Raw genomic sequence first — 17,479 nt, forward strand, 5'->3', positions numbered from 1 at the left:
ATGGAAGGGACTTAGAAATTGCATAATCACCTTTCATTTTTTTAGAAACAGACTTCGAAGCTCAGAGACAGAAAGTTATTTATTTTCGAGTGATCACATGTATACCCCTCTCTCGTTCATTCACTTAAATTTCCTTTTTCAGCACTGGTTTATTGAGTACCTGCTCAGTGACAGGTGTTATTCTGGATGCTAGGGATATAGTCGTGAACAAGGCCAAGTCCTTCCTCTGTAGAACTTATATTTTAGTAGGAAAGATAAATAATTAAACAAGTACATAAGAATTTCACTTTGAAATACATGCTGCAAAGAAATTAAAGTGTGATAGAGGTCCTGAGGCAAGAATTTGAGGTGGAAAGTACTTGCTCTGCTTTCTAAGACACCTCTTATTATCTTTTTTTTTTTTTTATCCATTTTATTTTATTATGACAGCATAGTCTGCATGCAAACTCAGCTTTTATAGCTCGTTCCTGTTGCATGGTCACCCTTTATACAGCATAATTCTTTATTTACAACTTAAAAAATATCTTCATGTTCATCACATGTCCCGGCATTGCCCAAGACTGTGGACTCTGCTACCTGCCAGCGCCTGCCTAGTAGACTATTGTAGACATTTTTTAAAGAAGTGGATTTCCCTATGATTTCATTGAGGGCCATATCTAAGAAGATCCTCTTGTATAATCATTTACAGCTATAGATGAGAAAAATCTAAATGTTTGGAGTGAGATCTTACACACACAAATTGTGACATAGAGCCACTCTTCCCCAGACGTGCCAGTCAAGCATCTCTTAGCACAGATAGCAGCACCTGCCATTCTACCATCCTTATTCTTTTCTCCCCACCCCCAATACTTTTTATTGCCTGACTTATTTTCTGCCGCTGCTGCTGAAAATAAGCTTCATGAGAATAGGAATTTTTTTTTCCACTGTATACTGCCTCAGTTTGTTTTGTTCACCATGTATTTCTGGTCCACAGTAGTAGTTAACAAATATTTATTGAGTGAATGACTGAAAGAAAATGTCTCAGAAGTTGTTGCTGTGAGGATGGAAAAGAAATAACCACAGTTATTTTTATGTGATTAATTATGTAGCAGAAAGGACCATAGTCCTCCTAGAACTTAAGAGTCAAACAGTAGAAGCTGTCAGTAACCTGAGGAGATAGAATGCAGTCTTCCTGGCACTTCCCAGGATGTCTTGAGCTTATATGTGGGGACTTATGCAGGGCCTCAAGATTCCTGCTGTGCTCTGTGCATCTATTGAAGGACCTCATCATTTGCACAAGCACTAGAATCTCTTTTACTGTTGTATGGTCTGTTTTCTGGCTGTTGTTCATGGCTCTGCCTTAGTTTCTTTATCACACATGTTCTTGCTGCTGCCAGGGCAAGAACAAGGTCCAAATATCTCCCTCACAGAAGTGCTGACTTTAGCAAATGTAAACTGAGTAAAGCAGTGGTGATGTTGACCTGGCAGAGGAAGGAGCTGGGAGGGGGCAGAAATTGAGTGCATCTTTGACCTTTAGAAAGGTGACTTTTCAGACTTCTAAGAAAATGTTGCACATGCCAGAAAATGCCTGAACAAACTGTCACCATATCTCTTTGAGAAAAAAAAAAATATACCAACCACCGTTGTCCGTAGCACTCGTGTGGTGCCCCGCCTTTGGCGGTCGACTTGGTGTCTTAACTGGTTCTTCTACTCTGTATACTGTCTTCTTCCATCTCCTCGTTAACTTTGTTTTTCTTATCTTTGGAGATCCAAGATGAGTTGAACAAGGTCAAGAATGACATTAGCAAGAACATGTCATTTCTGAAAGTGGATAAAGAGTATGTGAAAGTTCTGCCTTCTCAAGGTCTGAGCCCATCTGCAGTTCTGGAGAAGCTCAAGGAGTACAGCTCTATGGGTACGGTTCTCGACAAATACATACCACCTACTTCATTAACCTGGCTGGGGCGGTTGTTTAATGCTTGCGTGGGTTAAGAACAGTTCATACCTGGTACTTACATGCTCAGCAAGGCCCACTTCCTGTCTCAGAGGTTGAATTTCATATTTTAAAAATTATGTTTAGATTCATCTTTCATCCATACAGCAAACAATTCTCAAAGACAGTGGAACTTGGTTTTGTTTCCTTTTGTGAGCCTGACTAAAACAGATGCATTTGTTTTTTAAAAGAGAATATGTGTAATAAAAATGAAATACAAAAATAATTTTTAATTGAAATACAGATCCATTATGGAAATTGTGAAATATTCATAAAGACACAAAAGAAAAGTCACTATAATTCTCTCATCAAAAGATAAACACAGATGATGTGTGTGTATGTGTGTTTATCAAAATGTTAATAGTGTTTTGTATAATAAACACACACACATGAGCACACATATAGGAAAGACAAATGCACCAAGTAGTTTAATGCTTAAGAGCATTAAACTCATGGAATCAGCCTGGATTCACATCCTGGTTTGGCTACTTAAAATATGATCTTGGGTAGGTTACTTAATTTCTCTGTGCCTCAATTTGTCTCTCTACAATGGGTATAATAATAGTAATACTTACTTGAAAGAATGATTATAGAAATTAATGTGATCATTAATTTTGTTACAGATTAAGGTCATATTAGAAATACTTTCTTAAAGTAGGCCTTTTAGTTTGGCATAATTTCAGATTTATAGAAAATAATGCAAAGATAATACAGAGATTTCCCATGTGCCCCTTGCCCAGCTTTTCCTGATATTAACATTTAAAATAATCTTGGTACATTTATCAAAGCTAAAAAATACACATTGGTATAGTACTATTAACTAAACTACAAATTCTATTCCTATTTCACCAGTTTTTCCACTAATGTCCTTTTTTTAAGTTCTGGGACTCAACACAAGATACCACGTTTGCATTTCAACAAATATATTTTAAAATGTTGAATTGACATATGTTGAGTTTTTGACATTGGCTGGTACAAAATTAGATACAGCCCAGGATTTATAGATTATATAAAGCAGGGATTAGCACTTCGAGACCTGTATAGTAAGAATTTCTGTGTTTATGCGGGCTGGTTGCTACCACTGTATTTTCTTCCCTTCCATTTTTAAGTCACTGTCCATTGCCGTACTCTGTAGCACCAGTAAAAGAATAGGAAATGAAACTATGTATCCTATTTATGAAAGTCTGATGACCTCTGGTCTGAAGACATGTCTGGTGTAGGTCAGTGTCCTCTAAGAGAAGTAGGAAAGTCAAACTGGCTGCAAGCCAGAGTTTGGCAGATTGTGTGAGATTGAAGGATTAGTCTGGATATTCACTACTCAGTCCTCTGCTCTCTTGTTGGAGTTAAAAAATCTTTGCTTTGTAGAGCCCATGATTATAGTTTTCAGTTAGTGTGTTTCTATAATAGCTCTTACTACCCACTTTTAATAGGGCATAGCCATGCGATATTAGAAGGACCTAAGATGCCCACATTAACAGATTTGTTGGTACAATGTAGAATTTAGAATCTCAGCCAGGAAATAGAAAGTATACCTTTATATTCTCAGGAACCTTTCCTCAGAGCTTTATCCCAGTGTTGACTGTAGTCCAGATCTGAATGCTATAGTGTATGTTGCTGGAAGCAGGTGGCTAATTCTGTATGTGTTTCTGGGCTCATCTGGAAGAGAGGCCCTAAGAGAGACTAAGATGTCACTGTGGCTTGTCTAGTCGGAGATTCAGTTCCCTGACTCCAACCCTGATACAGTGTACTGAAATTTCACTTTTGTGTTGCTCTTTTCTGCCAACTCTGCTCATAATAGTTCTCACACTTTCTGTGATTACATAGGAAGGGGGGGGACAAAGGAAACATTGCAGAAAAAGGTCAACCTAAGCCATACAGAGAACAGAAAATGAGTGTCTAGATAGAAGAAAACTTCTGCTGTTAGAAGGCAGTTGGGGATGAACACACTGTTGTTAGTTATAATTGATGATCTTTCATCTTTATTTTGCTGAGATAACTCTAATGGAATTCTTTCTTTCTTGATGTAATTAAATAAAAAACACTTTTGGATTGCCACTCGACTTTTTTGTCTTTTGTACTCAGAGGGGTTTCTTGTATTTCTTCTTTATGAGAACTTGTCTTCCCAAAAGTTCCTGCTTACTGACCCAGTGATCTTAACTTTCTTTGTAGATATCTTCTGGCAAGAAGGGAGAGCCTCTGGCGCGGTGTATAATGGGGAGGAGAAGCTCACCGAGCTCTTGGTGAAGGTGAATGCCCTGTACTCAGAGGGAGTGTGTGTGGTCTATGCCAGTTTATATTACCTCACTTTTTCTCCTTTTATAATTTAAAAATTAAGAAAAGTTTATTGTTAAAATAAAACCGGTTTAGAAAATTTCTCTTCACCCAAACAGGTAAATATGTATAATATTGTCAAAGACATCTTTAATCTGTAATAAAGTAAAATATTGCTTATAGATGCTCTGTGTAGAAGGCAGATTACCAGGGAAGGTAGTCCTATTGTTTGAGATTATTAATGATAAGACATTTCATTTGATAAGAAGAGACAAGGGATAGATACTTGGTTATAATTTTTTATACTACCTGAATTTCAAATCAAATCATCTGAGGATGAGCAGTAGTCTCACTTATAAAATAATTTTTTTTTGTTGTTGTCATTGTTGACTTTACAGTTGCCTTTAGCATCTTCCATTTCTAGTCAAATTTATTTTTGAAATTCCATTTTGTCATATAAAGTTAGCATTGACTGATGGTCTCTAAGGTCTTTGTATTTGATTATTATAGTCATGAAACTGCTCATACCTTGCTAAATATTACAGGTTTTGCTTAGCTATATCTTGACATAATCTTCTAATCTTCTATGCTTAAACATCCTTCAGTGGCTTCCCATAATATACAGGATAAAATGCAAGCTGCTTCTGTAGCACAAAATACAAGTGCCTTCCTGAGCCAGCTCCTACCTAGTTTTTTTCAACCACTCTTATTACTGTCCTCCATAAACACTAACTCCTGCCTTTTCTCTTTACAGAGTGCACCTTGCTCTTATGTTGTATTCATGTCTCGCCTTTATTCCACCTGTTCTCAGTAATGAATTCCCATTCTTCTCTCATGGTTCCACTCAATAGACACCTCCAGACCACTCAGGATGTTCATTATTCCCTTTTTAAAGGCCCCTTACTGTCACGTATACACATCTGGTATTGCACTTAAAATAGCTGCTTTGTGCCAGACACTCTACTAAGTGCTTTGCATATGTTATATATTATCTGCTTATTGCTAGAACTCTATTAGATCAGTCCCATAATTATCCCCTTTAGCATATGAGGAAACTGAGCCTCAGAGAGGTTATTCAACCTAAGATTATACAGCTGAAGGGACAGGCAAAGCTAAGACTGGGTTTGTTTGGTGTTTTAGTCTGTGCTTTTAACTACATACATTTATACTTCCTCTCTTACCACACTGTAAATTAGTTTGTCTCCTCCACTATATTTTGGTATTCTTTAGGTTGGGAAACATATCTTACCATTTTTCTAGTTTCTGATGTTGTGCTTGATACCTAGAAACTTTTGTTTAGTGTGTGCTTCTTGATCCTATGCGCTGTAATTGTCTTACTTCATATCTGCTCGCATTTCTTTGCAGGCTTATGGCGATTTTGCATGGAGTAATCCATTGCATCCTGATATCTTCCCAGGACTACGGAAGATAGAGGCAGAGATTGTGAGGATAGCTTGTTCCCTGTTCAATGGGGGGCCAAATTCCTGTGGATGTGTAAGTATATGCAAGAGGCATCTAACCATTTTTTAAGCTTAAAATAGAAGAGTTTATTAAAGTCATTTTACTTTTTTTAATTACATGAATAATACACGATTATTGTAGAAAGATTCAGAGTAAGAGCAGTTTTAAAATACCTGTATTTTTGTAATACATATAGTATCAACGTTTTGGCATATATTCTAGATATTTTCTCTCTGATTTTTTATTTTAAAAACTTTAAACCTATGTAAAGTTGCTGGAATAGATTAAAGAACATGTTAAAGTCACTAAACATAAATATTTGGCCACATCTGCTCTCTCAGCTCTTTTCTTTTTCTCCTTCCCTCTTTTTTGTCTACCCACCCCACCTACCTCTCTACCCACTTATCTATGTAATTTTGTTGAACCATCTTGTAGTTTTTTGAGAAGCTTCTCAGTTTACTTGAGCTGGAAGTTTACTTTTCAATTTTGCTATAAATCGTATCCCATTTCATTGCTTTCAGAATAAAGGAAGAGGGTATCATTATATTTAAAGACACACATGAGGATCCCTTGTTTCAGCTGTTCTTTCCAGTAGATGTTTGTTAGTTTTCCTGAACTGCGATTAATAAACTTGTTAAGATTTGTTACTACAAACTGATATTATCTTCTCTAGAAAAAACTAAATCTTGGCTTATGCAGAATAGATGGATTAATCTCAGTATGTTGTAATGGTAACCTAGAGGTGCTAACTCTATCAATTACTTTTATAATCATTATAAAGTCTACAGATGTATTGAAGGTCCCATCCAAAGACAAAAACATTTTATAGTTACTTTTTGTTTTTTCCAATAAGCGGTGTTGTTTTACTTTATGTTGGCACCATGAAAATCGACATGTTCAGATATTCAGTAGCTAATAAAAATGGTATTCTTAGCATTCATTTTCCAAAAAATAATTCCAAAACTGTTAAAAACTGAACCGATTATAATCTAGCAACGGGTTCCCTTACGGCATTAGACTAACAGGGTAACATAGAGGGGAGATGATATTTTTTCAGTACATAGGTATTCTTCTGTGCCATTAGACTATGTGAACTTTTAAGAGACTGTAGGTTAAACAACCACAAAACAGTTTGGCCTTATCCAGTAAAGTTGAAGGTGCGTGGGTTATGACCCTGAAATTCTGCTACTCAGGATATATCCTAGAAAAACTAGTATCTGTGTATATCAGGATAGAAGTATATTCATAGTAGCATTGTTCACGAGAGCTAAAAACTGGAAATAATTCAAATACCTGTCAACAGTAGAGTGGACACACTGCACAAGTACACAGACTGTTGTAGTTGTTAACTCAGATTGATGCCCAAATTGCTCTATTTTTGGCCAGTGGGAGCTTACTAATTTTGGCTCCTGGATGCTTTTGTAGACTCAGTGCGGTCTTTGAAAGCTTTCTTTCTTTCTTTTCCTCTTCTTCCTTTTTTTCTTCTTTTTCTTTTTTTTCTTTTTTTTTTTTTTGACAAAATATTTTTATTTGATGAAATATTCCACATTCACTCTACATTTCTTGCTCCAGACACAGAATCAGCCATTTGTCCAAGGAGCCCTGGTTCATTTATAACTATGTAAAATATTCACATTGTTCCTTAGTTAAATTTGTGGAACAAGACTGATTAAAAAAAAAAAATTAACCAGAAAGAAATCCAGAGAGACAAAAAATATAAAGTACAAAAGAGAGGTTAAGAAACATGAAGGATGGAGTGAGACGGGCTAACACACATTTAATTGGTGTTTAAAGCAGTCAGAAAAAATAGATTAACCTATAAAGGTATAACTATTAGAACAACTGGTATTCTCAGTAGCTGTGTGATAAGTACAGGGGTTTTATTAATTCCCTCTTTAGTTGTGTCTAATCTACACTTTAGTTCTTCCATTGCATTTTTCAATTTCATTTACTATATTTTTCATTTGTGAAAATTCTTTTTTTTTTTTTTTTAATCTGCTTGGTTGTCCTTTATTGTTCCTTGGCTTATATTTTGTTTAAATGTATTACACATAATTATTTTATATTCTCTGACAGTTTCATTATTTATGAGCTGTACCTTTCTGTTTCTGCTGGTTTCACTTATGTTGTCTTATATTCTTATAGTTGTGACTTTTTTTTTTACTGCGAGCCACTCATTTTCCTGGGAATTTAATCTTGAGGCATAGTTCAAAGTTCTTCCAAAGAAGACTTGTAATTATTCGGCCAGTTGTTGGAGAATTGCTGGGAAGTGCTACCACATGGGAACCAACTTAAGTTCGGTTCTCAGCTTGTAGTTTTTTACTGCAGAGGTAGTATGAATTCGTACGACAGACTCACAGAAACGCTGTCTTGTTATACATTCTTGAGAGAGTCTTAGTTTTCTTTACCTGAGCATCAGAGTCGAGAAAAGCAATTATTCTTGCTGTCCTCTTCTGTACTAGTGGGGTTTCTTTTTTGTACCCCTCAGAGTGTGGGTTTAGTTCCAGTGTTTTCAGCCATTTCCCATGAGAATACTTACTTTGGGCAGGCCCTAAATTTATCTCCTGTTCATTTGTCAGAGTAAGAATTTGAGGTCTCTAGGGGTCGGTAGCAACCTTCAAGAGGTAAAGCCAGCTTTAGCAGTCCTTTTACCTTTTAGGATTCTTGATTTTGCTTTGTTTGGGAGTTCGGTATATTCCTCTATGTTATCTCAGTGGCAGAAGTAAAAAAAAATTTAAATGTTTTGTTAGGCTTTAGTTGTTTGAGGTAAGAGGGTTGCCCGAGGTATATAATCTACATTTCTGGAAATAGAACTTCCATAATTTTTTTTTCGGTGTGTGAGACCTTTGTATACTTGAAAGCCTCTCTCTCCCTGAATTGTCTCTTCCCACATTTTTCCTAGGTTACTCAGCTCTTCTTAGGGAATATGATTCCACAAATTGCCATCTATCCTTGTCATTCTTTGAATGCTTTTTGATTATCTACAACTAGTCAGATGGACACAGTTCTCCTAGCATGTAGTGACTTTGATTTTTCAGTCTCTCTCTTGTTTATCTAGTTTCACTAAACTTACCTTAAACCTCTCCTCTGAGTGAACCTTTCATTAAGCAGTGTTTAATTTTATTCCTTGCTATTCCTAATGTATTAATTAGTTCTGTATTGGTGCTGTTTGGTACTTTGTTTTTTTTTAAGTCTGCAGTCTCATTTTGTTGTTTCGGTGTCCCATCTTTCAACTCTTGTTTTCTTGAATTCATGTTCTTATGATATTATCCTATAGGGAGAAACAGTTATGAGGAATTTCTTTCTGTTGCTTGGGTGGTTACCTTCAGAGTTAAGCTTTTATTTTGCACACCATTTTTTTTTTTCTTTGTATGTGTTTGCATAGTTACTGTGCCATTTTCTTTCATGTTGGCTCATGCTCAGGTGGCTTTCTCTAGACATTCTAATTGTTTTGATGGATGGTGGGTGATTTCTTGTCTGAGAGAATTTGGTTGCAGGCAGGGCTCAACTAAAGTTTTGTTCCACCTGTGTTAGAACATATCTAGGTCTCATCTTGAAATTTGTTAAAAGTTATCTACCAGAGTTTACTCTGCCTAGTTTGGTCTTTGATTATTTCTTTAACCTATCCTGCGTCGTTGAAGTCTTCATTCTAAAGTATCAGTCCAGATGTTCTCTCTTCCCTTTTTGTTTGTTTCTCCTTACCATCATGTCCACCACTCACTGACATGAAGATCAGGAAAGAAGATAAGGAAAGGCCCCTCCACCTGCTTCTTTGAAGATTTGGGGGGGTGTTAATAAAAATTCTCAGGATTTTGATGACTCACCCAGGACAATTTTTAGGGCTTGTTTTTAGGAACTGTGTTTTGCTCTCTGCTATGGCTTGAAAACTTCTGTTGTTTTGTTTTGTTTTGTTTTGTTTTGTTTCATTACCAGTATTTGAAGTTTATTGCATTAGATTACCTCTTCTTTCCTTGTTTGGCGGTTGTTATTGCAAATTTTTACTATTTTTTTTTTAAATTTTATTTTTATTCATCCTTACAGGTATTGGGAGAGAGATCTGTGAAGTTTTTAATTTTAATTTTTAGTTTTTAATTTTAATCCAGAAGTCCAATGCTAGGGTGTTTTTTGTTTGTTTGTTTTTGGTGTGTGTTTGTGTGGTATTGGTACAGCTAAGCTATGTTGCTCCCACTCTGATCTTTTTTAATGGACGTATCAGGGATTGGGAAGGATAAAGTCTCAGATCCCCAGTTTCTGCTAATACTAAAGGACTTTTATATGATAGCTAATTACCTCAGAGATTATTCGAGTTTCTCCTCAGTGTCTCTCCTCTCTCTTTGTACATCTCTCTGTCTTGGTCTTTCTCTTGATGCGCTGCTTTTGGTGAAGAAAATTCAGAATTCAAAGGTCGAAAACATGAAGACAAAGCCAAGTGGCTGGCTTGTTTTTAGAGTATTCCCAATTAAGGTATTAAACTCTGCTCCTTAGTTCTTCAACCTTCTTTACTTTTATTAACTTCATTTGCCTCAGAATAGATGAGAGGTGACTTCATATACCAAAAGAAATTAGGTTGGCAAGGAAAACAGTCTTGGCTTATGCAAATGCCATTAGGGCCAAACAGCATCTAAAAGAAAAATTTCCAAATAGGTCAGAGTTTTCTCTTGTTTCCTGACATAGATATCCTGTGTTAGAGTGAGAGTTTTTATAAATGTTGAAAGAAGTTGACTATCATAACAAGTAGTTATTGAGGTCTGTACCTTCTTACTTTACAACTAAATTTTTGTTTTCCTTTGTGTAAAGGGTGTAGAGAGAAATAGAAGAGTAGCAGCATATTTAAACATAGAATTTGGGGATCAGAAATGAAAATTAGAAGTAGAATTAAGGTGTTCCTGCTTTTACAGTCAAGTACACTGGTGTTAGCCTTACAGATAATGATGTTGATTTGATTAGTTATTAAAATAGGATATGTGAGGTGAGTGACTAAGGATTTGGAAATATTTTTCCTGAGGTCATTACTGGCCCTATAGTAAGAGAACATTGTCCTGGAGGCTGGACTTTGTCGGTCCTTTCCTGCCTTTCTTCATAACTGGGTTGGTTCCTCATGTGACATTCTGAGGTTTTATGCTAGACCACAGAATAGGCTACTGATTTGCAGAGCTGACAGCTGTAAGAATTTTGTCTGCTCCAGCATAAAAATGCAGAAACCTACAATAAGTATCTTGTGCCCAAGTTCATTACATTACTTTGGATACCTGTTTCATGAAGACTTCCGGAATCAAAACCTAACTTTTCTCAGCTAATCTTCCATGTAACTCCTGACCACTGGCATTTTGTATCCAATGCTCTTTTTGTCCTACATGTGGATATTATTCTGGGAAATTTCAGTAACCAACCTTTCTCATTCCATCTCATATTAAGCTACACTAAATACAAAAACGTAATGGGTGACATTAGGTGAATTACTTCAGTCTCTCAGTGGCTCAGTTTTCTCATCCGTAAAATGAAAAAGGTTTGTAACATTGTATGAATCTTCAGAAACGATAAATTTAAGAAAATATCTACCTAACTCAGTGCTATGAGTCTTTTTTTCTTGTTTGTTTTAAAATTATTTGTTTTTAGATGTTAGCAAAAGATAGCCAGAAGACTCTGATGTGCCTTCGTTAGTCAGGGTTACTAAGAGTCAAATCTGGCATTAAGAAATGTTAATTGAGGGTCTCTTAAGTGTCAGCTACTAGGGTAGGTGCTGGGAATATTGCTATGAACAGATTAGTCCCCACTTTCATGAGTTTGTAGTCCAGTGAGGACAATAGGATGAATGAAATAATCTCTGAACCTTTTTGTTTTCAACTCTGGTAAAGAAATTTGCCTATGTCAGAGAGGCTAGACCTAGTTTCAGGAAAACATTTTATTTCCTTTAAAAACATTAGGAATTTTGTTTTGAATTCAGATAAGTAAGATAATAAATTAAGTAGAGGCTTCTGCTTTTCTCTCTTTCAAATTTGTTAAAAGCCACAGGTTCACTTTGGAATGCCTGTGTTGGTCTTTTAATGTATTACATAGTTTACTAGAATTGTAACTTCACAGTTTTACATTCTTCAATGGGCATTGAAAATTTAAATCAAAGTCAGTAATCCTGATGCTTTTGAATGGCGTGAAATGCCCTAACTTATCTGCAGCCGGACAAATTAATGCAGAAATGGATTGTGCACAGATCTGGGCAGACGTAAGTTTGTCCAGACAGTGCAGAGCTTCTGCTCATTCTTATTTTGTAGTTTTTACTCTTCTCCTGTGCCAAGATTGTGCTTAGTCAACAAAGCAGAATTTTCCTTCTGGAAGACATAGTAGTGTCTATTCTGTGGCATGCAAGACGTTAACTGTTTCTGCATCAGATATCAGGGCAGGAAGTGCATGCTGACAGCTCTAACTGCCTTTTATGGATGACATCTCTTCTTTTTTACAGGTGACCTCTGGGGGGACAGAAAGCATACTGATGGCCTGCAAAGCTTATCGGGACCTGGCCTTAGAGAATGGGATCAAAACTCCAGAAATGTATGTATGTGTGGTTGCTTCTCCCACATCCACACCCCGCTAAATTTGTCTATTTGGAATACTGCTGTATGAAACAGACTGACGATCTGTTTTCTACTTCTTCTCTTCCTCTGGCAAGTCCAGTCCTCTTTTTTTTCTGTCCTGTGCCCTTGACCTTTATCCCTTCATATTTAGCAAATCCTAGATGGATCAGCCAGTTAATTTTCAAGATCACCCCCTCCCCCTCCCAGTTTATTATATGGTATATGCTGTAAGCAAGAATGAGATTCTTTTTCTAAAAGTGACAATGACAGGACTATATCTTTGAATTCTGTGATATTTATAATAAATTACCTGGAGCCTAAGGAAAACTCTCTGCTTTTCTTAGTTCAGTGAAAGTTAGTTAAATATAATAGGCTGCCTTGGGGTGCTCCCTAAGAAAATTTTAGCCTGAGGGCTGTTTTCTGGGAGTAAAATGTTTCAAAATCTTTTTGAGATTTACCCATATTGTACCCAACGAAAAAAATTTGGGAACTGGGTGCAATTTTTTTCTCTAGACCCTCCTTGTACAGTTTGTTTATACTAGGTTGTTTGGGTTAACGTTTTTCCTGCAAGTGACTAAGGGTTTTGTTGCATATGATCTCATGCTGATTCATACTTAGCCTAAGAAAACAAATCAGGCTGCCATCTTTCTTCAAACATAAATCTTTAGTGCCTGGTACTTACTCAGTATTAGAGGTTTTTCTTCCTTAAAGAGAACAGATGAATTATAAAAGTTGAACAACTGAGAGACGTCTGGAAGCAAATACTTAACTGTGACTCACTTTTCTTTTTCAATACTATTTGAAATGCTGCTTCCAAGTGTGTAGTGAAAATGGAGATTTTAGTTTTTCATAGGGTCATGGTCTTTCAGAGATGGAGGGGACCACTGACCTGATGCTTGGCTGCTGCTTTAATATCCCTGCCACACAACCTTACATTTTTTTCCTTGAACATCTCAGGAAGCTTGCTCTCCACTCAGGTACCTATTTAATCTTTGGATAGACAACCACTAGAAGGTTCCACTTGATCTGATCCAAAGTTTCTGTCCCTTTTACCTGTCAGCCTAATTTATGCTTTGGATCCCTTGCTGTGGGATTACTTCTGAGTTCTTCCTATTGCAAAAATGGTTTCCTAAATAGTAGGGAGATTTCTCTAGAGTATCAGTTGACTTCTTTTCTGTTTAAAAAGTAAATATATAAGCATTTTTTAAAATTTGAGGAAAAATTATTAGAAGTTTACTCCTGATGAGTTAGATTAGCTGCTAACTATGCTCTCTCTTGAACCTCATTTTGATCTGGATTTTGTTATTCTCTTCTTCCCTGTCATTTAGTGTGGCCCCCCAAAGTGCCCATGCTGCATTTAGTAAAGCAGCCCATTATTTCGGGATGAAGATTATACGGGTTCCACTGAACAAAATGATGGAGGTGGATATTCGGGTGAGTTCCTTTGAAAGGCCATTTTCGGCCTTGGGATGTGAGAAGCAGGAAATGCTACCCGATTGATTATTTTTTCCAGTGTCACATGCAGATCGGCTCAAAATACCTTTGATTCTAGTAGCCACAGTTGCAAAAATGACCACTGGCAGTGATGATTGGTTGCAGCCTCATCTTTTCATAGATTGGCGAATTCTAATAAGAAGGTGATCTAGTCTCTAACTGGAGACTTTAAAGACCTGGGCTTTCTTATAGTACCATCACTTTCTCTTCTCTGTTTGTAAAATGAGCATGGACTAACTTGGCCCGAGACTCTCACTGTGGTTTTGATTGGCATGAATTATAGTACCATTGCTATGATAATAGTACCTTTTTTTTTTTTCAGAATTGAACTATTCCTGTTTATTAGCACTAGCATTATCCCCCTCTTCTTTATTGAGATATTAACTGACAAATTAATTCACAAAGAAAAAATTATATATATTTAAGATGTACAAGTTAATGTTTTATGTAAGTGTACATTGTGAAATAATCACAATCAGTAACATACACATTACCTCACATAGTTACCATTTTCTTTCTTTTTTAATGGTTAGAATACTTAAGACTAGATCTCTCAGCAAATTTCAAGCATACAATGCAGTATTAACAATACTTGTTAAATAGTCAAATGGCAATACATTAGATCTCCAGAACTTACCTTGCATAACTGAGACTTGGTATCCCTTGACTGACATCTCCCCATTTCCCTCATGCTCTGGCCCCTGGCAACCACCATTCTACTCTTGCTGTAATGAGTTTGACTGTTTTAGATACCACATATAAGTGAGATCATGCAATATTTATCTTTCTGTCCCTGGCTTATTTAACTTAGTATAATGTCCCTCAGGTTCATCCATGTTGTTGCAAATGGCAGGATTTCTTTTTAAGGGTGAATAATATTCCTTTAGTAATTATTTCTATGCTTTGCATTTGTGTAGAACTTTCCAGTTTTCAGAGTGCTATCAGAATTGCACTTGAACCTTATGATACCCAAGAAGGTCATAGAAGCTGTTAGTGTTATTGCAGTTCACAGCTGAGGAAACGGATTGGGCGAAGTGGTTTACTCTAGGTTTCACTGCTAGTAGGTGGGGTGTTTGTCTCTTTTTCTTCTTAGCCCAGTATTCTTTTATCTCCACAATGATTTTGCTGTTTTTGTATTGTGCTCTCAGACCATTTTCTTGAAATGGACTCACCTGGCCTTGTTTGTTTTTTACAACCTTGGTGGGGAGGTGGTCTTCTCCCAGGTTGGAGAGGTGAAGGAGAGGGCACTAGCGGAACTGAAATTCTAAGTTATAGCCTAGATTAATTTTGGCAGTGACAGGAAGAGTAACTGTGACGTGGATGCTTATTTTCCTTTCGACATTAAACCCTAGGCAATGAGAAGAGCCATCTCCAGGAACACTGCCATGCTCGTCTGTTCCACCCCACAGTTTCCTCACGGTGTGATAGATCCTGTCCCTGAAGTGGCCAAGGTACATGAGAGGAATGGGCTCCTAGGCAGTCAAATTAAAATTTTTAAATAGAATCTCATGGTATAGTACTTGGCAGATAGAAGCGATTTTGAGTTAGATTTTAACCCAGTAGTGATGGATGGCTCTCCTTAGCTCTGTGGTAAGCCTATAGCTCTGTTCGGAGCCTCTGAAAGTTAGCTTTTGCTATGGGGGAGAGATAATAAAAGGAAGAAGCCTTTGTTTAAATTGGATATTCCGAAATAGGACTGACATTTCGATTCAGGTTAGGAAATAATCGTCATTTAGGAGCATGCCTGCCAGAGAATGGTACTCAACATGCTGCCCCATAGCGCCCTGCCGCCCCCGGGTCCTTTCGTACTCTGCAGTTAATAAAGCAGAACCTTTTTCCTCCTCCAGAGGCAGCCTAAATCAGTACAACTCATTTCCTGCTTGATTTTGCCATGAGTTTGAAGCCTTGCATATTCAAATATAAAATAGCTACCACATTTCTGATGAATTATTTTAAAGGCTAACTACATTAGAAAGATGAGCTTTTATTAGGAATGTCAAAAGTAGCCAGTTTTTTAAAACATGGGAGACATGGTGCATGATAGCCTTATGGTTATAGCCATGTTTCCACCCACATCTTGCAGAGTTTTTGTTTTAGGGCTAAAATGAAATTCTCGCGTGGTCTTTGTTTTTTTGGGACCAGCTGGCTGTCAGATACAAAATACCTCTTCATGTAGACGCTTGTCTGGGGGGCTTCCTCATCATCTTCATGGAGAAAGCAGGATACCCACTGGAGCAACCATTTGATTTCCGGGTGAAAGGTGTGACCAGCATTTCAGCGGACACCCATAAGGTGAGCTATGGAAGAGAACAAATGTTAATCAAAGTTGACAATTGATTATTTTGACTATTATAAGTGGTTAAAGCATTAGCTTCCCCCCAGTATGTAAAATTAAATCTGGCTCCTTGTTCTCACCAGGGCAGCTGATTCAGGTGATAAGGTATAGTGATAGAGGTAAAAAGCAGTAGTGGAAAGGAACCTATTATCTTTATGTCTTATGGCTGAGAGAATTTCTGTATGTAATGGACCTGCTAGTGCAGTGGCCCTTATAAAAGAATTCCCTAAAGCCTCGAGGTTGTTTGGGTGAGGGTGGAAGTGAGGTTGATTTTGGAATTCCTGAGAGAGAAGGAGGTATGTTAGCGCTGCAGCTCCCATGCTCCTGGGGCTCCTGCAACTAAGTGACAGGAGTATGTTGATGGAAGAGTCCTTGGGAAAAAGGGAAGAACTTACCATGCTCAGGAATGTTTGACTTGTCAAACATTGTTTGAATGTTTGACTTGTCAAATGTTTGAAATGTCCATGCCTGCCACACTTTGTGGACAGAGGTAAAGTCTAGATCAGTTTATTTTAAAGCTGAATTAAGTAGCTTCTAGATTCTGAGCACCATGATATTCTTAAAAAGAAAGTGTAATACTAAGCAAAAAAAGATCAGAAGGGAGTCAGATCGTGATTTCAGTTATTCCAAGAGACTTGAATTCCATCCTTCCCTGGCTTCCAGGGGAAAGTTATCTTTGTGTCCATACTGAGATACCACTCCAGAGTAATGTCTTCAATAAGGAAAACCACATACTGGGTGGGGGAGGGGAAGTAAACCGATTAACTGGTCAAGGTGCTGTTCTTCCTGGGCCTCAGATTCCTCATCCCTAAAATAGAGAATTTCAGCTCCATCCTTTCAGTTCCTTCTACCCTTTAACTTTCTAACTTTGAATTTTTAACATGAGTGGGAAACATATCATAGAGAAACTAACAAGTGAAGGAGAAATTTGTGTGATGAGTTTCCAGACAGGTCTGCCATATAGCACTATACACTCACCTGTCTGCTTCTTCCCTCCTCAGTATGGCTATGCCCCCAAAGGCTCTTCAGTGCTGTTATACGGTGACAAGAAGTACAGGAGCTTTCAGTTCTTCGTTGATCCAGATTGGCAGGGTGGCATCTACGCTTCCCCAACCATTGCAGGCTCAAGGCCTGGTGGCATTAGTGCAGCCTGCTGGGCTACCTTGATGCACTTCGGTGAGAGCGGCTATGTTGAAGCTACCAAACAGATCATCAAAACTGCTCGCTTCCTCAAGTCAGAGTATGTGTGGAAGATTGGGATTCTACCTTGTCTCTTGCTTCGTCTGCTGCTGGGCTCAAGGCCTCTGCCTGGCTGAGCACTCCTAGTCCCAGCCCATTTTCTGTCTCCTAAGAGACCAAGGGTTTAGGACCACAGCT

At 37.5% G+C, this 17,479-nt stretch overlaps 1 protein-coding gene across 1 annotated transcript in view; it reads left to right on the forward strand.

The window, feature by feature from the left end:
• SGPL1 (sphingosine-1-phosphate lyase 1) overlaps nt 1–17,479 on the forward strand; it is a 54,867-nt gene that overhangs the window by 30,145 nt on the left and 7,243 nt on the right. The window contains exons 5-12 of the mRNA XM_023537856.1: nt 1,687–1,894; nt 4,142–4,218; nt 5,609–5,737; nt 12,162–12,250; nt 13,602–13,707; nt 15,120–15,218; nt 15,910–16,059; nt 17,104–17,342. Of these exons, the coding sequence (XP_023393624.1) occupies nt 1,687–1,894; nt 4,142–4,218; nt 5,609–5,737; nt 12,162–12,250; nt 13,602–13,707; nt 15,120–15,218; nt 15,910–16,059; nt 17,104–17,342 (1,097 nt within the window). The remainder of the gene's footprint in view (nt 1–1,686; nt 1,895–4,141; nt 4,219–5,608; nt 5,738–12,161; nt 12,251–13,601; nt 13,708–15,119; nt 15,219–15,909; nt 16,060–17,103; nt 17,343–17,479) is intronic.

Source organism: Pteropus vampyrus, unplaced genomic scaffold (assembly GCF_000151845.1).
Source record: "Pteropus vampyrus isolate Shadow unplaced genomic scaffold, Pvam_2.0 Scaffold202, whole genome shotgun sequence".
In the NCBI taxonomy this organism is placed as follows: Eukaryota; Metazoa; Chordata; class Mammalia; order Chiroptera; family Pteropodidae; genus Pteropus; species Pteropus vampyrus.